The 23,183-nt window shown below is 46.2% G+C and overlaps 1 protein-coding gene across 4 annotated transcripts in view; it reads right to left on the reverse strand.

Annotated features, from left to right (window-relative positions):
* Positions 1-23,183, reverse strand: part of DAPK2 (death associated protein kinase 2) — a 62,687-nt gene that overhangs the window by 35,366 nt on the left and 4,138 nt on the right. For 3 of the 4 annotated variants that reach the window (XM_081170644.1, XM_081170641.1, XM_081170642.1), the window contains one exon: positions 10,096-10,194. In XM_081170644.1, coding sequence (XP_081026770.1) covers positions 10,096-10,172 — 77 coding nt within the window. In that variant the 5' untranslated portion in view covers positions 10,173-10,194. Of the gene's footprint in view, positions 1-6,384; positions 6,502-10,095; positions 10,195-23,183 lie in introns of those variants that run through there. The other variant, XM_081170643.1, reaches the window with a different exon arrangement.

Here is a 23,183-nt window from a genome sequence, read left to right on the forward strand (position 1 = left end):
AGTTAATTTCCTCTTGTCCCGTGGTAGTTCCTGTTTCACTGCATAGCTTTCCTAAAGATAGAAAGGGAGCCAGAGCAATTATGCCTGGAATGACAAGCAGCTGCCTTTGACGCCACACAGATACAAGGGGGGGTGCAGCTGTGTGTGTGTGTGCAGAAGTGACATTTAAGTCCTGGAGAAAACTGGAAAGCGGATGCCACTTGGAAGCGGGTGGCAGAATTTAAAGGGGTGGCTGGTGCCAAGAGGGGGGGGGGGTTCCCCTGAGGTGCAAACAAGAAGCTTCAGAAAGGCGGTTTCTATTGCAGCTGGAGGGGCAAAGAAGGAGTTGTGCCCCCACCCCACTCCACCCCTTCAGTCCCAAGGGCACTCAGGGGCTTTGCTACATCTTCTGTATCCATTCAAGCAGAATATTTACATTAATTTCAATTATTTAGGAGGCTTCTGCCCCGCTGTCAGAGCTGCTTCAAGATCCTAGCTCACAGAGGATCACGCTAGCCAGCGGTCATTAAGTAAAAGTCTTTATTGAATTACAGTTTCCATTCTCACGCTGCTGTCTGCAACTCTACGTCTACTAGCTAGATCGGCGAGGCTCCGTCTGAGTCTCCGCCCCGTGCGCACCAACTTAATATCCTAGCCTTGCTCCACCTTTTCCTCCTGACTGTCCTCCTCTGGGTCCCTCTACCCCCCGGGGCTTCTTCCTTCCGGGATTCTTCTGACGCTGACCCGGACCCTTCTGCCTCCTTGCGCCGGGCTTTAGGACCTGGTTCCCTTTCGGGGCTGCTCACTGCGCCGCCTTCCTCTGCATTTGAACTTGGCGCGCGCGCCCAACCTTCCACTTTCCTCTTAACCGTTTCTTCGCTCCCCGATGGAGGTGTGGCCACTCCTGACTCCTGCCCTCCCTCCTGTGGTGAGCTGCCAGCGCTTCCCCCCTGGCTCCTTTCCTCTTCCCTACTTCCTGGCGGTGACGCTGGTCCCGATTTCCAGCTGCTCCCCCCTGAGTCTCCTCTGGCTCTATCTTCCTGGGGTGCCTCTCTAGATTCCCCCCTTGCCCTGGCCACTGGTGCTCCTTTCTGTGAATCCTCTGATTCACTGGAAAGACTGGGAGATCTCGGGTCGTCGTCATCACTCATCCTTTCCTCTGTCTCCTCCCCTTCGCTCTCTGTTTCCTCCCTTGCCCGTGCCTCTGCACCTAAACCCCTGACACCCGCCCTTAATTAATAGATTCCAGGGTGGGGTTCAGTGCACCATTATAAAAGACTAGCTATTATAAAAAGAAGTTCAAACAATCAAAAGTCATCATACAACAAAGGGGCACAAAAGGGGCCTCAGACGCCCTACCCCTGGGGACCACCAAGGCCTTCCATTCAAAACCAAACCAAACTAAATGTTCAATTTTTTTTACTTGCTTTTCCCCCTCTTTATTTTTTGGTGGTAGTGGGGGGCTTGTCTGATTGTGTCTGTTTTATTCATTTGGGAGTATGTAGAAGTGTTTTCTCTGTTTGGGGGAAACAGGAGGTTCTGAGCACCCCTAGTTTTTTCCTCCGGTGAAATGGGTATTTTGTACCTCCTATGACCATTTCTTAAGGTTTCCGAATGTGCCCTCTGGCCCAAAAGGTTAATGAAGGCAACTAAGATAACAAGGAGCCTGGAGAACTGTTAGAAAGGCAGGGCAGGCTATGGATCATCCGACAGAATAAAATCTTATGACCTGGAAAGGGCCTGGGCAAACAGATACATTTTTGCTCAGCGCCAAATGCACTCAAGTGGGACTGCACTCATGTCATTGATGACAGCCCTGACTATTTTATGAAACAGTTCAGTCCCTCAGAGCCTTTGGCCCAAGATATCATAGGCGCGCTGAACTATTTCTAAAAGTAGCAGTCATTCAGAGAATCATAGACCCACCACGGAGGTGGGAGGAGAGGCTAGTGCTTCTGGTAGATCATGACACTGAGGAGGGGGCCTTCCATTCAGTCCTACTGAAAGCAATGTTTGCTCACTTGTGGCACCATTCTTTTAAGCCATCAAGGCTCAGAAGGCTGCTTGGAGGAACTGTCCTTTTCCTCCTCTCCTGATGTGGCTTCTGAGCAGACAGGGAGCTAAAATAAATGACCAAAAGATCAACCATTTGCATAGGGACATGCAACAATTGCTTTCCTTTGTTGTGATGATGCTACTGCCTGGAGGCACTGCACACTTGTAAGTGACCTCTAACAGCGCTGCCCATTCTGTGTCTCAAAGGCTGCCTTTCTTTTCAACAAAAACGCTTCTGTGACAAAAACAGCCCCACCCAGCACCTGTGGGGCAGGAAAACAGCTGCCAGGAGGGCTGATGGATGTGGAAGGACAATTTCTTGCTGAAAGGTCCAGGCAACAGTGTGGATTCCGATTGTTATTATTTTTTAAGATACAAATGTAGAAGTGCAAAACATTCAGCTTGCCCTAGCAACACGATGGATAATGCTCCCCGCACACTGTCCTCTATCAGAGAATCCTTCTACCCAGAGACATGACCATTTTCGAAAAGGGCTTCTACGGATTTGTTCTCTGCAATAAATGCTGATTCAACGAAACCTTTGGGCCAGTATCCTTTTGCCCTTGCCTCTCCCATGAATATCACCCCTGCCAATCCGCTCAGCCTCAGCCACAGATGCTTCCTCAATTTGACACAGATTTTTCTTGACAGTGGATGACTGACTAGCTATTGAGAGGAGGGACTTGAAGTCGTATCCTGTGGAATGTCAGCTGTTTCAAAACCCTAGTTTGAAGGTCTGGCACAAACCATGCTTTGTTGGCTTGGGTGAAATGGCAGATTAGGTTTCCATGGAAGTGGAAGTAGCCCATAAAAGCAGTGCACACACATGGGATGCTGGAAGAGCATATGAGCACAGGACAGCCAGAAATGCCAAATCAGCTTGTGTGGAATCGCATTGACTCACATCCATCCCAGGCCCACTTTTTTTTTTATTGTCAAGAGCAGGGATATTGTCATTTTTCACTTATGGTGTTCTGCAAGGGGGGAGGCCAAATGCAGCTCATCAAGCTTATCAGGCCCTCAGGATTCCCTTCAGAATCACGCCCTCACTGGTCCCGCTCCACAGCCTCCTAAACTGCACTTGCATGACTGCAAATGCGTCACTGAACCGTGACAATGTCTCCTGAAGGGGACACCTGAAGGCAGCCCTGTATAGGGAAGCTTCTTAAGGTTTAATGTTTTACTATGTCTTTATATATTCTGGAAGCCACCAAGAGTGGCTGGGGCATCCCAGTCAGATGGGCGGGGTACAAATAAATTATTATCATTCTGCATGCCTGGAGTGTAAGTGTTTGAACTTTTGCATGGCTGGAATGTAGCCTACTGTGCAAAGGTCACACAACTGATGCTCCACCCACTTTTACTTTTGGCCCCGCCCACCATTGGCCTGCGGTCCCTGTGAGGGCCCATGAGGGAGTGCAGCCCTTGGGCTGAAAAGTGTTCCCCACCCCCTGCTGTAAAGCTTTGCGTTTGTTGGCAACCATTTGGATGGATTCTTCATCCCAGTGGCGTAGCGTGGGGGGTGCCAAGGGTGCCGACCGCACCGGGCGCAACATCTGGGGGGGCGCGAGTCCAGAGGGAAGGGACAAGTTCCTTCCTCCGCCGGGCTCCCCGCCGCCACCGCCAGCCTTGCGCCCTAGCGCGCGCGCCCCCCGCCGATGCTGTGGCTGCGCTCCGCTCACTGCTCGCAGGAGGAGCAGCCGCTGCAGCAGCGCCGACGCCGCCACCGACGCCTGGCCGGGCACGGGCAGCCTCTGCACCCTGCCGCCGCCGCCATCCCCTCGGCCCAGCCACAGGCGGCGGCTGCTTCTGCCTCCATCCTCCTCCGGGCAAGCAGCGTTGTTTGCGCGGCAGCGCCAGCGGCAACTCGCAGGTTAGGGGTTGGGGGGGCGCAAATTACTTGCCTTGCCCCGGGTTAGGGGGCGCAAATTACTTGCGTTGCCCCGGGTGCTGACAACTCACGCTACGCCGCTGCTTCATCCAAGCAAAGGACCCATAAAGTCAAGCTGTGATTGTACATTTCACAGTAACTTTCTCTTGCTGCTTTCACATTCCCTGATCCCCAGCAGTGCCTTATCTTCCCTCAGTCAGTTCCTCCCTTCAGCAATATGTCACACTTATCTCCACTTTTGGTTTGCCAGGTCAATATTTACCCAACAATCTCACTTGTGCGTGTATTACACATCGTTGGTCAAAGTTTCATTCGCTCCCCTTCAACAGCACTGAAGATCACCAAGTTGATTTATATTACCATCCAGAGAGTGAAACCACCTAAAAGGGATCCCAGTGAATTCAGCATCAGTTACTGTGTGGGAGTAGGAGGAGAAGGAACCTGGTGTCTTCCAAATGTGGATGGACTACAGTTCTCATCATCTCCAAGCATTGCCCAGACTGGCTGATGGGAACCAGAATCCAACAACTTCCGGAGATTCACATGTTTTCCAAGTCAGCTCTGCACCATCCAAGATCCAGGAAATCCAGCAATCAGAAGCACTGAATTAGAATACGATTTCCACACACAAAGGTTTTGCTTTACTGCAGATGTACCGCAGTTGGGATATCCCCATCTACGCATGGTGTGGCTTATTAGGCTGAAAATAGGGATCTCATTTTAGTTACAGGTGAATGCCTAGTTGAGCGATATGAAGATCATGTACTGCAGAGAACAACTTATTACTTAATATGGGACTCCTGGCTGAACAGGCGTGAGAAAACTTAAACGCAGATAATAAATGCCCTGCATGATGCATTAATCTTGTTGTAAAGTAATTATGTTTTGTGTATTAACTTGGAAAATATGTAGAGTAAAACAACAACATCTCCTTCTCTTATTACACATTATTAATCACTTCTAACTGATAACAGCACTATGCAGCAATTTAGTTATGTATTACATATCTGAATATGCAATGTATGTATTATCTACCAGGTCCCGATCCACACAGGTGCTTCCTTTTCTCGCAAACAGCCTCACAGGCAGCTAGCTGGGTACATTGGCTGACGCTCCTGTCTCACTCACTGTCCCCTTCTGCTCCCATGGCCTGTGCAAGCCCAGAGTCCCACATGCAAGGCACACAGTCCATTAACTCTCTACTGAACTAAGTAGGTTTCGGGACAGTCAGTATCTAGATGGGAACTCCCATGTTTTATTATGTTTTTATATTCTACTGGAAGCTGCCCAGAGTGGTTGGGGAAACCCAGACAGATGGGTAAAGGTAAAGGTACCCCTGCCCGTACGGGCCAGTCTTGCCAGACTCTAGGGTTGTGCGCCCATCTCACTCAAGAGGCCGGGGGCCAGCGCTGTCCGAAGACACTTCCGGGTCACGTGGCCAGCGTGACATCGCTGCTCTGGCGAACCAGAGCCGCACACGGAAACGCCGTTTACCTTCCCGCTGGTAAGCGGTCCCTATTTATCTACTTGCACCCGGGGGTGCTTTCGAACTGCTAGGTTGGCAGGCGCTGGGACCGAACGACGGGAGCGCACCCCGCCGCAGGGATTCGAACCGCCGACCTTTCGATCGGCAAGCCCTAGGTGCTGAGGCTTTAGCCCACAGCGCCACCTGCGTCCCTAGACAGATGGGTAGGGTTATTATTATTATTATTATTATCATCATCATCATCATCATCGTCGTCGTCATCACCATCCTGAGCTCCATCGTAGAAGAAAGATGGGCTACAAATTAATTATACAAGTAAATTAATCTCTCTCTCTCTCTCTCTCTCTCTCTCTGTGTGTGTGTGTGTGTGTGTGTGAGAGAGAGAGAGAGAGAGAGAGAGAGAGAGAGAGGTGTCCCATTACAATTTACCAACTCAGGCGCCAAAATGTCTGAACTGGCCATGGAGCAAGTTTTGTCCTGTAATAGGATTTCTGCTTTTCAGAGCTAAGGGAACATCAATTTGTCAAACATAGGGCACAGTGCTTATGACAGCAACTGACACACCCTCCCTTTTACCGCAAACAACTCGTCAGCAAAAGCTTAACCCCCCCAAAGTATTACAGAACCTCTGGGTGTCTGCCACTGGCATGGCTGCCAAATAAGGACTTCTAGATAGACGGGACTTGATGACGGGACTGGAGGATGATTTTAGATCCCAAGGCATTAGTCGTGTCCAGAGCTGACAAATCATGTCAAGCTCCCAGGCACAAGCACCAGTCATTTTAATGCTGCTGCTGCTGCTGCTGCTATTCACAACCCTCCTGACTTTTCATTCCAGACACTGTAAAAATCAGCTATCAGCTACTCAGAGAAGTTGTCAATATTTCCAAAATATTAGTGCAATGGCAAAAGCAATTATTCCATAAACAATGGGCCTCAAGAAGCCATGCCGCTGGAATATTTTTTTATTTACTGGCTGAGTGGCAAAAGAGGATGCTTTGATTCCTCTTTTGCTGCTTTATAGGACATCAGAAAAGCCCTGAATTAGCTGGATCAGGGCCAAGAGAATCCATCTAACCCCGCAGGACTCAAATCCAAAACATGTGAAGGGCACCAGGTTGACAAAGGCTGCTGCTGAAATGGAACGAGAATCAAATCTTTATTGTTGTTTCTTGCTTTAGACATTTTTAGAAAACTTGTTGTAAAAAAACATATTATTGGAAAGAAATTAAATATGGCTCATACACCTTCCAAATCAAATTAAGGCAATCATCTCTCCGGGCTAGCCCTCTGCTTTGGCGGGGAGTGCATACTTTTATTTAATTAAGTTTATTGTGCTTAAATGAGCAGATTCTACAACAGTTTAATTGACAACCACCACCTTGGGTGCTTTTAGCAGAAAACTCAGAAGCAAAAAAGCAAACAAATAAGACATTTCGTTTTTGATAGGCTGATTCACTTCGCTGAATCAGATGCTGACAGACATCTCAGCAAGATTACAAGTTGAAAGAGCACTTCCTGCCACAGCTTCATCAGGGATGTCCTGTGCGAATACATGGCTGAGAGGATGGAGCTTAGAGGCACCAGGATCGGATCTATGGCTGGCCTGGAACATGAAGCTGCCACAGGCAGAGAAGCATCAGAACAACTCCTGCCCAAGATCTCAGGGCTCACTTGCCCAGAGTAGTAGTAGTAGTAATACAGAATCAATGACAGAGGAGCTGCTTCTGTGATCTGGCATCTTGGCCGTCCATCAGCCCCAGTTAAACCAAGTGGCCACAGGGTCACATCCACATCTGTTCTCTTGGTTGCACAAACCACAGGATTTCAACCTTTTGGAGTTCACGGTTCGCTTGACCAACTACATTTTTTCTGCAGCACTCCTGTGGGGCTCAGGAGCCCAGTTACCGTATTTCTCGCTCTATAGGACGCACTTTTTCCCCTTCAAAAATGAAGGGGAAATGTGTGTGCGTCCTATGGAGCGAAGACGGCATAGCCCCGCGACCCTCTGCCGGCTGGAGAGGTGACACGCGGCTGTTGCAGCAGCCTCTTTAGCCGCGCGCCACCTCTCCAGCCGGGAGAGCACGCGCGGGGCTAAAGAAGCCCCCCGTGACCCTGTCCCGGCTGGAGAGGTGACGTAAGGCTATGGCAGGAGCCTCTCCGCTGCGCGCCTTTCCGCTGCTCCCCGACCTGCTCTTTGGGGCTGGTGGTGGGCTTCCCCCTGCCAGCCCCAAAGAGCAGGTTGAAAGGAACCTGAAGCCTGGAGAGCGAGAGGGGTCAGTGCGCACCGACCCGTCTCGCTCTCCAGGCTTCCAAGGTAGCCGCCTGAAGGCGACTGAACGCACCTTAAACGGCACCTTGTTTTAGAGGGGAAAACAAGAGGGGGAAAATTCTCCCCCTCTCTGTGCAGCGCCTCCTGCCGCTTCGCTGAAGGGGCACTGAGCAGAGAGGGGGAGATTCTTTTTTTTTCTTGTTCTCCCCCCTCTAAAACAAGGTGCGTCTTATTGTCCGGTGCATCCTATGGTGCGAAAAATACGGTATGTCGCCCATTTTTGAACACCCTCCCTTGTGGGGTGTTTCCTCAGTCATCTCTCCCATCCCCTCTCCTTGGGAGTTATCCCAGCAGCCACTGCTGCTGCCCCCCCCCCCAAGAGAGGTGCCTTCTCACACTGCCCCACAGGGGCCTGGCAGAGGATGCCCCCATCCTTAGTGGCCCAACGGTGACTGGCCCAAGGTGAATGTGAAGCCAGCACCTTATTCACCTTGGGAGGCAGCAGTGACAGCAGCGGGCACTGCTGGGTCTGCATGGCAGAAGGGCTCCCCTTTGGCACCAGGCACTCAGCTCCCAGGCAGGCCTTGCACACAGCAAGCACAAGAAAGGCCAGTGCAGCACCCGCTTGCCTGCCTGGCCTCCCACTTCTCTGTCCATTCCCAACAGCAAGGGCTGGTGGACTTGCCTCTCTCACCCGCTTGCTTGCTTACTCCAAGCCCACCTCAGCTCCTGGCAACCAGCACCCCCTGGTATCATTCGCCTGGGGATCTTGTAGCCAGGGCTGCTGCAAGAAACAGTTGCACAAGCCTTTGCGAGGCAGAGACACGAGAGGCATCAGAGGAGAGAGGAAAGGAAAGAGGGACAGAGGCCAGTGTTGACTGTGGCACCCCGACCATCATTCAAGGCACCCCAGGGTTCCACGGCACACTGGTTTAAAACCACTGGCATAGAGCTATAAACATCTCCACCCACACCAGAGCAGTGTCAAATTGTTTTTTTTAAGTAATCTTCTTGCAGCGGTGTCTTGGGGGAGACAGGGGAAAATAACTGAAGGCCACATCAGCCCCCACCCCACCCCAAAGTGAGGTTTCAGCATCCCTGATGCAAGCTTACTATGGAGGAGCCATGTCACATCTATACAGTAGCCAACACATAACTGGCCTAAAGTAAATCTTTAATAATGAAATGGAAAGCTGCAGCCCCTCCCTTCCTGCAAATGGCGACAGTTCAGTGGGGTAGCAGATAGTTCTGCCTGTAGAACAACAAGATGCAGCGGGTTTTTATAATCCCTGACAACTGTTTTACCAAAAACCTGTTTTGTTCCGTGCAAGTGATGCATATTCTGAAGGTATCTTGACATAAGTCTCCTTAACCACCAGACACACCTGTCAGCACCTTGAATAGTTTCAGATGCAGAGTGAAGAGGATGTGACCTGACAACAACGTAAAACAATCTTGTTTACAGAACTGAAAGTATGAATGAAGCAAGCGACTGCTTGCCTGGGCCACGCCCTGTACCTTCACAGCGCGTCTCAAGGTGGGCCTTTGTGACTGGGCCCCTGCGCATCGGGGAAGGAAATATGGGGCTAGTTCACACAGGCATTCCCTATCGCTTGATGCCAAAGTTATATCACAGGTTGTGAATGAGAGATGGGAAACCAAAGAGCCAGAATTCCATTCCCCTGAAATGTAGTTGATTTAGTGGAGTGCATTCCCACAGGTGAGATATCAAGCGATACCTCTTGTCCCACAGAGTTTGCTTGTTGGGACCCAAAGATTCTTAAATTATCTCTAATTTACTCTACGTTTATGCATTCATATTCTGCCATGCTCAAGTCTACTTCAGAAGATAAAACCACCACAAACCTTGATGAAATATGTCTGACTGTGGCTTCCGAGAAAAGCTAGGCAGACTAAAATCAGTTCATTCATCCTGACTTTTTAAATAGGTAAGCAGGAGTGAACGAGAGCTTCCACACACCTGGCCCCATACAAATAGCAGGCAGTGGGTCCCTGATGCAGAATAGGACTGCAGCAGGGGGCAAAGGGTAAAAGCCCCCTCCCCTTCACACCATGGTCCCAACCCAATTTGTTCTCTGTCTCTCTCTTTCACACACACACACACACACACACACACACACACACACACACACACACCCTGTGACTAAAGTAACATATTCTTTGGCCCTCATACATAAACCAACTGGTGTTTAACCAGAAATTGAAATGGAGTATAAACGGTACACCTCTATGCAATGTATTTTACTGAAACTGCCACAAACTTTGTCTAATGTTAGAACAGCACAGTTTGCATCTATTTGTGAACATTCCATGACATCTCAGCAGTGCAGCCAATGGCTAAGGGAGCTCGCATGTGACATTTGCACAAGAGTAGGAAAAGTTCAGGCTTACCTTCCTAGCTCTTCACCAATTTCATAAATGTCCTCTACTTTCTGTTGTTTAAACACAGACATGCCTGGACTCCTCATTGATGTACGCTGGTTAATTTAGCTGGGAAATGAAATAGAAACAGTCAGAAAACAACTCTGTATACGTACTGTGGTCAAAGACTGCTAACCACAATTTCTAAGAAAAGAATGATTATGCACTACATTGCCCGCAGTGGCCCCCCAAAAAAATTTCCAGTCAAAAAGATGTTGCAACATATAACCAGAATCAAAGCACAGTATTGTATACCAGTTAATTAAAATGCCTTTTACATACACACACACACACACACACAGAGAGAGAGAGAGAGAGAGAGAGAGAGAGAGAGAGAGTTTTCTAGATCTTGTGTAAAAAAAAAAAAAAGGTAAACGACCCCTGACAGTTAAGTCCAGTCATGAACGACTCTGGAGTTGTGGCGCTCATCTCGCTTTACTGGCTGAGGGAGCCGGAGTTTGTCCGCAGATAGTTTTTCTGGGTCATGTGGCCAACATGACTAAGCCGCTTCTGGCGAACCAGAGCAGCACACGGAAATGCCGTTTACCTTCCCGCCGGAGCGGTACCTATTTATCTACTTGCACTTTGACATGCTTTCAAACTGCTAGGTCGGCAGGAGTAGGGACCGAGCAACAGGAGCTCACACCATTGCAGGGTTTCAAACCACCAACCTTCCGATCGGCAAGCCTTAGGCTCAGTGGTTTAGACCACAGCGCCATTGTAGCTCAGTTAAACAGAGTTCATGATCTATCAGCTGTTCATTCCTAGGTTGTTTCATTTCAGTAGTTAAAGATCTCAGGGTTTAGAGGAAAGGCTGGGCCTTCCTTGTACCTTGAGGGTGTACAATTGAGTGGTTTATCTGGTTGCATGCCATCCCAGTCTCTGAGCAGGGATTCCAGGCACTTACCCGGGGTTCCTGTTTCCTTTTGGAAGGAGGCACAACAGAGACTGTAGTGCCTTTATGATATAGGGTTTGTTTACACATATACACAGCCTGAGCCTACAATGGAGGGGCTCACAGCATCAAGCCCCCCAAAAGGTCCTGCTTCTCGCACAGCCCCAGCTTTGGATTCCAGCAGAAATCTGGCTCTCCAGCATGCCTGTCTGTCTGTCTGACTTTCCAGCCAGCAGCTTTTGCATCCGGCTTCCAGCTCACATAACTCCACTCTGAACTCTGACCTTTTGTCTTTCTAACTGGCCAGAGAGGGAAGCCCACCCATTTGTCCTCTGGCACAGAGCCACTCCCTTTGTTCCCTTACGGACCCATATTTAGCAGACCATTAGCAGGCAGGGCTGGCTATTCCAGCAACTGAATCCATGCTGGATCCAGGCATTTGGCCTCACCCCTCTTCCCCACCCCAGCTCATAACAAGATCATTCTTATGAAACAAATAAATAAATTGCAGCCACAGTTCCTTTTGCAGAAATACTCTCAGGACCACATCATGTTTAGATGGATAGATTAGCGGGAAAGTGCCTCCACCTTTGCAAGGCATTGTTCTGCAACAGATGCTGCTGACACCAACACACCTTTGGACTTGGCTTCCTCATTAGGGAAAGGTGTGGATCTTTAAAAGTTGGGGGCCGGGCAGAGAACGCCTCTGAAAGAATGTACCACATCATCCTGGAAGGGAATATATGTTTTTTTAAAAAACAAGAGAGTGGTTTGTAAGCCTCCTGGGAAGTTGGCTGATTGCTCTGTTGACTCACTTCTCTAGGGCTTTTTGGAGGAGAATGAAAGGATTCCCGTTTGTCATATTTGCATAAACCTCACACATAACAATGCTTAGCATTTATATAATGTGTCTTGGTTTTTTGAGTCAGATTATTCCACTTCTGTGCCAATTTTGGGTTGCAAGAATACACAAAGGCGGGAGTTGTTTGTGATGGGCTGCCGGTGGAGCTCTCTCCTCTTAGGGTCACTACAAAGACTTGTCTAATCAGCTGGGCTTCTGGGGGCTGGAGGAAGGCTTTTCACTATGTCTGGATTAAAATTTTGATATGCATTTTCATATTGTGACCCACCACAAGTTCCAGGAATTGAAGAAGTCTAAATAAAAATAAACTAAGGATTATATCCACCATTAATCAAACATGAAACTGAAATTATTAATCAACATGGTTAAGTTAAGTCCATTAATTTTAACCAATTCAACCTGAGTGGAACATAGCTGGGTTCTGTGCACCTTTTGGATCACTGCATTTTACAATGCAACCATCAAGAGAACTAGGAACTTAACTAAAACAAGGGTCTCGTTTTTACGAGGAAAGCACAAGTAGCCAGGGAATATGGAGCACACAAAACACGAAGTCTTCGGTTCCCAATCCATAACCTATAAAGTGGCCATTTGCCCGACTTTGGAGAGGACAGTCCTCTATTTGAAAGGCTGTCAATGAACAGTCCTCTATTTGAAAGGGTTTTACATAAGGAAGGCAGGGAAAGCCTTGAAGTGGCCCCTCCTTGGACAGCAGACTAAGTAGGTCCCTAATGCCTAATGTCTTCTCCACGAGGGTGAGATGGATTGTATGTGTTATGTACTGAAGTTCTCACCCTGGGCCAGCAGGGGGATACTGTAGATAGTTATGCAAATAAGGAATCGAAAGTGACGTTCAGTGATTGGATAGTTTTAGAAAATTGTTACAGTTACATTGTACTGGAGCTCTATATAAGCAGGCTGACTGAACCCTTCAGTTCAGTTCTGTTCTGGTCTGTGAATAAACAAGAGCTGTTTGAAGAATTGCTGTGTCGTCTGATATGTTCACCCACAACTTAACAGTATGTCTATTTTAAATTATAGTAATTATTTCTAAATTCGCATCTACACATATAAATTAACATATGCAAATTTATGCAGTGACGTATTTCCCCATTTTTGGCCACACGTAACTGTATTCTGCAGTATTGTTCAAAGCTGATGAGGCTCAGTTCCAGGAAGAGAGCGCCATCAGCTCAGGCACTGTTCAAATCCACTTCCTTTCCCAAGGACTTTATAATCTAATATCTAACCCTTGATATAGCTATGCTTCCCTTGGCTATAAAAAAGCAACTGCGAACATTATTTATGGCTCTCTCTCTTCCCACAATCCTCCCCAACAGAATATTGAAGATTTTAGCCGGGATCTGCTCTCATTCACCTGACACCCCCAAAACAGTTCAGATTGGACAAAGTAGGTTTCTAAGGCTGCAACCCTATGCCAAGTTACCTGGGAGTGAGCCCAACTGGATTCAATGGGATGTATTTCTGAATAGACCTACATAGTATTGCATGGGATTCATTGCATAGGATTGCATTGTAAGAAAGTGCAATAATACTTTGTTTTTGACTCCTTTGGAATCAAATTTCTCATGGGAGACATGAACTTGCTTAAAGGGAATTATTTACAATAGGAATAGGAAATTATGACCCTTATATCTTTATCTCAAAAAATATCAGACACAGAAAATGAAGAGGGCAATATATTTTAATGCAGGCATGTCCAACAGGTAGATTGTGATCTACCGGTAGGTCACTGGATGCCTGCGGTAGATCACTGACTCCCCCCCAAAAAGCTCAACAAGATTGCCCCCCTGCACCCCTAAACAACAGGGCTTTCCTTCTCCCTAAAAAAAGCTCAACACTGCCAGTTTTTAGGTCTGTGAGTAGATCACAGTCTCTTGTTTTAGTGGACTGACTATACAAAATCTTCCAGTCGCAGAGGGTTATTTATACCAGATATCTTCAACCTTTTCAGACTCAGGACCCACGTTTAACCCAAACATTGCATTGAGGGACCCATTTCTTAATCATTTACCATATATTTGCATGGTGGTAGCGCTCCTATTGCAACCCACCTTGGATCAGGCCGTGACTGATTTATACCACCTAATGGGAATAAATCTGGGACCTCATTTTCTCAGCCTCACTTGCCCAATCTGCAAAATGGGAGTGGTTTCATAGCCCAGTCTTACCCAATCTAACACCCTCCAGATGCTTTGGAGTGGACTAAACTCCCATGAGCCCCAGTCAGTCAATGTGGGAGTCTATGGGAGTTTTATTCCCAAACATTGTGAAGGCTGTACCCACTTTACAAAACTATTTTAAGGATTATGGTCTGAGATGCAGAAGGTCACATTGGCCCATAAATGTAGATGTTAGCTTTGGAAGCACAATCCTATACATCTCTTCGCAGAAGTAAGCTCCACTGAGTTCAGTGAGGATTATTTCCATGTACAGGACTGCAGCTGAAAATGTTTTTTTCAGAATTTTCAAAATGTTTCGTCAGAGCTGGGTGAGATTCTGGCAGCTAGGGAACAAGGAGTCCTGTGGCACCTGAAAAACTAACACACTGATTACAGCAGAAGCTTTTGTGGACCCCATTTTGTCAGACAAAGTGGGCTCAAGTCCAGGAAAGTTTGTGCCATGGTAGATTTATGTTGTTTTAGCCTAAAACAAGTAACCACATAAGCTAAGTGGGAGGGAATTGCATCCCCAATAAATGCTTATTTAATTTTTAATACTTGTTAAGTCTCTCCTCTGCAAGAATATTCAGAGTTGCATACAGTAAAGCACTGAATATATCTGTTGAAAATAAAAATATGTTTTCAAACAACAATAAACTATCAATTATTATTATTATTTAAACCTAAACTTTCCCCATTAGATGTGGCCATCTCTTTCTCATTCTCTTTCTCTTATTAAAAATGTATTTTACTAAGATTTAGATGTTTATTAAGATAAACACCAGGTATTCAAAAAAAGGTAAAGGACCCCTGACAGTTAAGTCCAGTCACAGACGACTCCGGGGTTGCGGCGCTCATCTCACTTTACAGGCCCAGGGAGCCAGCGTTTGTCCACAGACAATTTTTCCGGGTCACGTGGCCAGTATGACTAAGCCACTTCTGGCGCAATGGAACACCGAAACCAGAGCAGCGCACAGAAATGCCGTTTACCTTCCTGCTGGAGTGGTACCTATTTATCTACTTGCACTTTGACATTATTTTGCTTTTGAACTGCTAGGTTGGCAGGAGCTGGGACCGAGCAATGGGAGCTCACTCCATCGCGGGGATTCGAACCACCGACCTTCTGATTGGCAAGCCCAAGAGGCTCAGTGGTTTAGACCACAGCGCCACCCACGTCCCAGGTATACATACATTCAAAGAAGATTTAATCTAGAGAATCATCACACCTTAAGCAACGTAATTACTGCATCTACCAAAACACATCTGGCTTTCTGGTGCCTTTCACCCAGCAATTTTAGGGCCTTCCACAACTGTGTTGTGTTCATCAAACTGGAAGGCAAGCAGAAGACCCAGGGCGTAAAATTTAAGTCACTTCCCCTTTTGCCCACTGGTGCCTAAAAATGTTATGTTCAGTCGTTATTCTTGCACCGCTTTTGTGAGTCTTGCAAAGAAGCACTGGGCTCACAGGGTGCCGTGAGAGTGCCCCTCAAAGCAGGGTGGCATCGCCCAGCCAAGCTCCCCACTGTCGGCCAGGCAAGTGGCACACTGCAGCCCCATTTAGCTCGAGTGGCCGGGGGTCACTCTGACAGTGCACCCCATGGTGCAACGTGCCCCATATGTGCACCAGCAAGGAAAGCTTTGCCAATGCCCCCCACAGCAGCCATTTTTTAACTGACGCCCACAGCACTCTCTGAAACACACTCACTGGTCCAAAAATTATGAATTATGGGGTGCTGGGAACTGTATCCACAGATGTGGGTGGCCAAGTTGGGTAGGAAGAGAAAACACCCATCATGGAGCTGATAGGATCTCCTAAGAAGGCTTGGGAAGGCTGCCCATCTGCACGCTCTTCAGTAAACTCTTCAGCACAGTCACATAAATCCTTTAGTAATCATGCAAACATTGAGGAGATTACTGCAAGTCAAGGCACAATGAAATTAATTAAGGCTTCACGTACTATGAGGTCACTCCAGGTAAGCAAAGAGGTGCCAAGGCAAGTACTTGATTGCAAGTGAGGAACTCTATCTGCTGCATCACCATGTCAAACTTCTAGCCCCAGTTAAGTCCAGCAAAAGATATTGCTTCGTATAGGAACACAAGGAAGCTGCTTTATACCAGGCAGGGTCATTGGTCCATCAAGTCCAGCATGATCTGTTTTGAGGGTGCTTCCAAATTGAAGGGATCAGCCCTCAGGCATACATGTTTTCTGAAGCGTCTACGCATTGTTGGCATCAAAATGCCATCCCATTTCCCCATTCAACACCACTGCTTTTAATATGGATTGGAGATTCCAGGGACTTTTTATACAAGCTGAGCCTAAGCAGCTGTTGAAAAGTAATGTCACTCCAAAAGCAACAATAACCCTTACATTTGTTGAAAAAGACAAGCTTCTCATTCTCTAGTCAGATTTGCACCAAAAAACTCTCCTTCAGCAAGTCAGGTATGTGAGAGACACATTTCCACCAACTTTCACTCAAATTCCCAATAGCCACCAACTATCAGAGATTTTAAAGCAACCACCTTCCGTTATAAAAGCTTTAGTTGAGTCAGTCCAGTGCTTATCATTGGGCCTGATCCAATAACTGCATGCCATATTTAATTTTTCAAGAAGAGCTATTTTATTGATTCATTTTACTGTTTCATTTTCAGAAGACAGATTTGTTCTAATTTACTGAAAGGCTGAAATAGTCTCTCATGTGTTGTTTTACTGTAGTTAATAATAATAATAATAATAATAATAATAATAATAATAATAATAATAATAATAATAATAATTTATTTATACCCCGCCCATCTGGCTGGGCTTCCCCAGCCACTCTGGGCGGCTTCCAAAAAAATATTAAAATACTATAATCAAACATTAAAAGCTTCCCTAAACAGGGCTGCCTTCAGATGTCTTCTAAAGTCTGGTAGTTGCTCTTTGACATCTGGTCGAAGGACGTTCCACAGGGAGGGCGCCACTACTGAGAAGGCCCTATGCCTGGTTCCCTGTAACTTGGCTTCTCGCAGTGAGGGAACCGCCAGAAGAGGGAACCGCCAGAAGGGGGTTGGAGAATGCCTAATATATCCCCTCTTATGATAAAGTATCCTGGCCAATCCTTAGAGACCCTTCTAAGTAACTTCCTTGAGGAGACCAATTATTTGATGACCGAGCAGCTGCCAAAATATCTGTATCTTCTCTTGTTTCCTGGACCTGCTTTGATCATTAATTTTTAGCTTGTTTCTTTTTTAAAAATTGGTTTTATTGAGGTTGTTATTTTGTATTTTATACTTTGTATTTTGCCTCATTGGCCAGCTAGCTGTAATCAACACAGGACTGATAATAAAAGTGAGCAAAAAAAGCCTATCAAGGGGGGGGGGGGGAAATTACATTTTGCCTAACAAGGAGACTCTGCTGTGGCTTAGTTTCATCTTGAGATCTCTCACTGCACTGTTGTATTTATAAAACCATTGTAATACCACCATATCATAAATATAAAGATGGTATAATATGTCAAAACATAAAACACAATTTTAAATATAAAGATACAGATAATCGCTAAGATGACTGGCCAGTCAAAAATAAAAATTAAACAGGTGCAAAAGTCCTGTCCACATAAGAAGGTCTTCAAGAGATACTTGGAATAATAATAATAATAATAATAATAATAATAATAATAATAATAATAATAATAATAATAATAATAATAATAATTTATTATTTATACCCCGCCCATCTGGCTGGGTTTCCCCAGCCACTCTGGGCGGCTTCCAAAAGAATATTAAAATACTAGAATACATCAAACATTAAAAGCTTCCCGAAACAGGGCTGCCTTCAGGAAGGCCAAAGGGAGGCTTGTGCCTGTGACAAGTCTCTGCTGGAGGACAGTTCCACACAGCATAGGACTGGCAACACTAAGTGCCCAACTTCTAGCTGAACCCGGGCAGACATCTGAGGCATGGGGAACAACAAAGCTCCTCTGGATGATCTCAGATGACCAGGCTTGGATATAAGGGTGGTCCTTAGGGCATCCTGGACCAAAGCTGTTCAGGGCTCTGCATATCAGCACAAGAGCCTTGAACCAGGCACTGCCTACCGCCAGCTGGAGCTTCTGGATCAGGTCCAGGGGTGGTCCTACACAGACCACATTGAAGTCATCCAGTCTCAAGGTTACCACTGCATGAACTACATTGGCTAAACCATCCTGATCCAGATATGGCTATAGCTAGCATTCTTGGAGACATGTATCAAGGTCGATTCCACTGAAGTTCACATAACACCACTTTATGGCAGAGTGTCCTTTATTGCCAAAGCATTTTCAAGTGGCCCTAGTTTTCAAGCATTCCACTCCCAGATTCCTGTATGCAGGCTACCTATGTGCTTTTGCAGCCACACCTCTTTCTAAAGAACATTTGCTGTGCTCAGCATCAATCTCACAACAGGTACGCTTGGGCCAGGGCCAGGTATGCTTGGGTCAGTTAACTTGGGTCAGGGCCATCAGCTGCTGCCACCTATTAAACGCCTCCGAATGTTAGCTTACACAAGTTCCCAGCCCTCAAGATTACATATCAAAACCTGGAAATTTGATTTCCCTGTCTACTATTTTTTAAAGTTTATATCCCACTCTTTGACTAAAACAAAGAGCAGCTTACCAGCAGAAAACAAACAACATTATGACAGCATATGCAGCATTAAAACTACAGATCTGAAACACTTATTGGTGGCAGTGCCAAAATTGTGGAATACCCTTGCTGAGGAGATTCATAATTAAAAATGGCAGCAAAAAAATTATTAAACTCCTGTATGAATCAAAATGTTTTCACTTTGTCTGAAAAGAAAGAGGAGCCAAGCAGATCTCCATGGAGAGCACGTTTCAAGGTCTTGGAACCACCACCAAGAAAGCTGGGCTCTCATGCGGAAACCTGCCTAGCTATGAATGATAGCACAAAAGAGATCAACATTTGCAAGGCAGGCCTGAAAGGCTGGGAAGCCTGTGCTTGTTAGTCTCTCCCCTGCTCCTTATCCATGGTCCCATGCTGGCTCTATAATAATAATAATAATAATAATAATAATAATAATAATAATAATAATAATAAATTTATTATTTATTATTTATACCCCGCCCATCTGGCTGAGTTTCCCCAGCCACTCTGGGCGGCTTCCAATCAAGTGTTAAAAACAATACAGCATTACCGGTACATATTAAAAACTTCCCTAAACAGGGCTGCCTTCAGATGTCTTTTAAAAAGAAGATAGCTGCTTATTTCTTTCACATCTGAAGGGAGGGCGTTCCATAGGGCGGGCACCACTACCGAGAAGGCCCTCTGCCTGGTTCCTGTAACCTCACTTCTCGCAATGAGGGAACTGCCAGAAGGCCCTCGGTGCTGGATCTCAGTGTCTGGGCTGAACGATGGGGGTGGAGACGCTCCTTCAGGTATACAGGACTGACGCCGTGTTCCCCTCCAGAGAAAGCTTTCCAAAACTTTGATGGAAGAATATGTCAGGACAGGCCAGCTACCACCAAAAGCCCTTCCACTGTGCACAGAGCTGTAGTGCAGGGGGAATGCAGGAGCCAGTGTGGTGTAGTGGTTAAGAGCAGTGGACTCGTAATCTGGTGAACCGGGTTCGATTCCCCGCTCCTCCACATGCAGCTGTTGGGTGACCTTGGGCTAGTCACACTTCTCTGAAGTCTCTCAGCCCCACTCACCTCACAGAGTGTTTGTTGTGGGGGAGGAAGGGAAAGGAGAATGTTAGCCGCTTTGAGACTCCTTAAAGGGAGTAAAAGGCGGGATATCAAATCCAAACTCTTCTTCTCCTTCTTCTTCTGGTGAAAAATGAGGCTTTTGAGCATCGATTGTAGCAGATCAGCATAAAGGAGACCAGAGAATCTAGTGGGGCTGCATTTTAGATTTTCCAGGGGCAGAGGGCACCGTTATGGAGAACTCATACGTTTCAAAACTTACCACAAATACTTGCCACCCATAATGGAAAGAAAAAGAAAAAGGTAAACTCTGGGTCAAGCAAGGCTGAGTTGGACATGACGCTTACCCAAAGATATGCATCACATCAAAGACTTGGAATTCCTCAGACAGACAATTTACTTAATGTGCCGTGTCAAGGATTCTTGTGGCTTTGGTGTGGAATGTGAGGTCACCGAGGGGCAGCCTTTGTCAACATGATGCCCTGCAGATGTTTTGGACTTACGGCTTCCAATCATTTTGTCCAACAAAAACATCTGGAGGGCACCAGGTTAGGGAGGTATTCTCTGAGGTTACTCTTCAGAGCCAAGGTCAGGCAGGCAGGAAGCTTTTGTTCAGTGGCTCAGGTAAGCCATCTTTGTTAAGGGCAACCTAGTCCTCCTCTCCTTTGACTCTTCTCTGCAACTAATTCTCAGCCAGGGAGACCAGCTATTTGCCGGGGTTGCCACTATAAGCGATACCCAGGCCTTCAGAGGCTACAGGCTCTGGTGGGGATTAAAAGCATGTGTTCCTGGGGTAGAGGGAGAGGGACAGCCCAAACAAAAGAAAGCTCAGGAATGTCTCCCACACTCTCAGAGTGGGCCTCCCTAAATCATTCCAGTCTCCTCAGCTGCAGCCAACTTGTCATTGTACCATGGAAGCCTTTGGACATGGTACAATGGCAAAGTGAAGTGGCATAAGCCATCTTTCTCTCTGCCAGGAATCCACCAGGAATTAAGGCTGTGTGAGGAGGGCTAAGGACCCCCATTGGAGAATTTTCAGCAACCCCAGCAAACTATGGTTTCCAGGATTCTCTAAGGGTAGCCATGACAGTTAAACTGGTATAAAAATGATGTAAGTTTGTGGTGTAGTCCTTATGGCAATTAATTATGATAATAGGCAATTAAGCTTAGAATAATGTCGGGAGATAGCTACCGGTAATTGGTTTCCCCCTGTAGCACAGATTACCCCATTGTTGTAAAAATGACACATTTCCAGACACCTGGAATTATGCTTGACCTCCTTCTCCTTGTTCATAAACTGCGGCATTGAAAATAGTTTAAATAATAAATGCCAATTCAAAGAAAGGGTACAGGGGGCCGTGAGCTGTTGTGTCCTTTTCAAGGTGTCCTACAGGTGGAGGGCAGTGTGAGAAGGACACATCAGGGAAGGCGCAAAGGGAAGACAAGGATGGGAAGATGGTGATTAACAGAGTGGAGGAAATTTCTACCGTTCCCTTGTCATGGTCAGATCATTACAGGAGGGGTTTAGATTCTCTGGAAATGAGAACCTTTCTAGGGGTGGGGGACCAATTAAGATGGTCTGCCCCAGAAGTTTCCTATTGTCTTGGCAGGTGATTCTGTCAAAGCCCTGGTGGATCTCTGGAATGACGGTTGACATGATCACTCCTCAGCATCCCCTCTCGTGAAGTGAAGCTGAGAGAGGTTGTCTGGAGTTTTGGGGTTTGGTGTCACCAGGAAGCTGTCTCAGGAATGGATTGGATGACGTTGAACAAATTGAAAGTTAGTCCAGACAAGACAGAGGTACTTTTGGTCATTTGGAAAGCAGAACAATGACTAAGAATTCAGTCTGTGTTGGGTGGGGTAACTCTCCCTGTGAAGGCAGAGGTTTGCAGTTTGGGGCATGCTACCAGACTCCACCCTAAACAGAGATGTCCAGGTCTCTGCAGTGGCCAGGAGTACATTTGCACAGTCAAAGCTAGTACGTCTGCACTGTGAAAGTGAGTGGCTCCCTCCTTTCTGTCCTTGCGCTGGCAGGTGAAGTCTTTCTTGTTCTTGTTCTAACAGGCTTTTGGGAACTGACTGCTCTTAATGAAAGGACAGGTGCTGTGCTCTTTTTATTGTAATTATTTGTATGTTTTAAACAGGACTTTAAATATATGTGTGTAGTTTTCATTCTATCAATGTTTTTTAATTACTGCTTTTTCTATTATTGTTTAGCGGTTCTTTTCTTGAGTCCCATCAGGGAAAAAGGCGGGGTATAAATAAATGTATGACAATAGTAATAATGAGATGGCAGGGGGAAGAAATGGGTAACAGAGAAAGACAGATATAAAAGACAGGGGAAAAGAGAGAGCAGTTGGTCAGAGAGAAAGATGGGCAGAAATAACTCAGCAGGCTTCTGCATCCCTGGCTGTGCACAGAATCTTGCTCCTAGCCCTTCCTTCACAGCCACGAGTGACCCCCTGGCCCCCCACTCCCCTTATTCTGAAAGTCAGGTTCAAAACACTTACAATGGATTTCTCTGTTTGCTGAAAAGTATTGCTTGATCCACCCACATTTCTCTTGAACAATAATGAGAAAGGAGAGCAATGAAAAATGGACAATATGCAGGAGTAACAGTCACTTAGCAGATTGGCAAAATGACAGTGTAATTAACTTACATCATGCCTACTTGAACCAGTCTCTAACATAGCATTATTCTTTAACTTCATTCATTTTGATTTGCTGCATACTTATCATTCTACTGTGACCAAGCTGGTCATTTTATTGATGTCAGCTAAATCACACACAGAGAGATATACTGTATATATAATGATGGTCGATGATGATGTTTGTGCTGCAAGTGAGTCCGAATAATCCCATGTTCCTGAATGTCTGAAAATTCATAGTCTGTTACATCGACAAACACAAAAATGTAGGTCCCTGCCCACAAGAAGCTTACAATCCAGACACCACTGAATGGTTCAGCAAACTGTCACAGAATAAATGACAGAAATAAATTCCTTCCTTTTCATCATAAGGTAGCAGGTCTTATTAAATATAATTACAGATGTTCATAAACCATCATTAAGCCAACCAGACTTAAGCAGTATCTTCTCATTACCTCACTAACACACACACACATGAACATACATACATACATACATACATATGGATATAACAATATAACAGTCTGGTGCCTTTCAGCCATTTTGAACCACAACTCCCACCAGGGGTGATATTAGTAGTTATAGTAGTTATTTTAATTTCTTGCCCATCCTTCACTCTCATTACATTAATTAAAGCATATTGATAAAAGCAGTTAAAAACAACGTACAGCAGTACCTAGAGGGCACCAGGCTGGGGCAGAATGGTTTACTTCTTTACTTTCCTACTGTTTACTTAAAAAGAGAAGCAGCACCATTCTGTGACTGTACTCCTCCTTGGAAATTCGCAAT

This window comes from Podarcis bocagei (assembly GCF_964188305.1).
Source record: "Podarcis bocagei genome assembly, chromosome: 14".
Classification (NCBI taxonomy): Eukaryota; Metazoa; Chordata; class Lepidosauria; order Squamata; family Lacertidae; genus Podarcis; species Podarcis bocagei.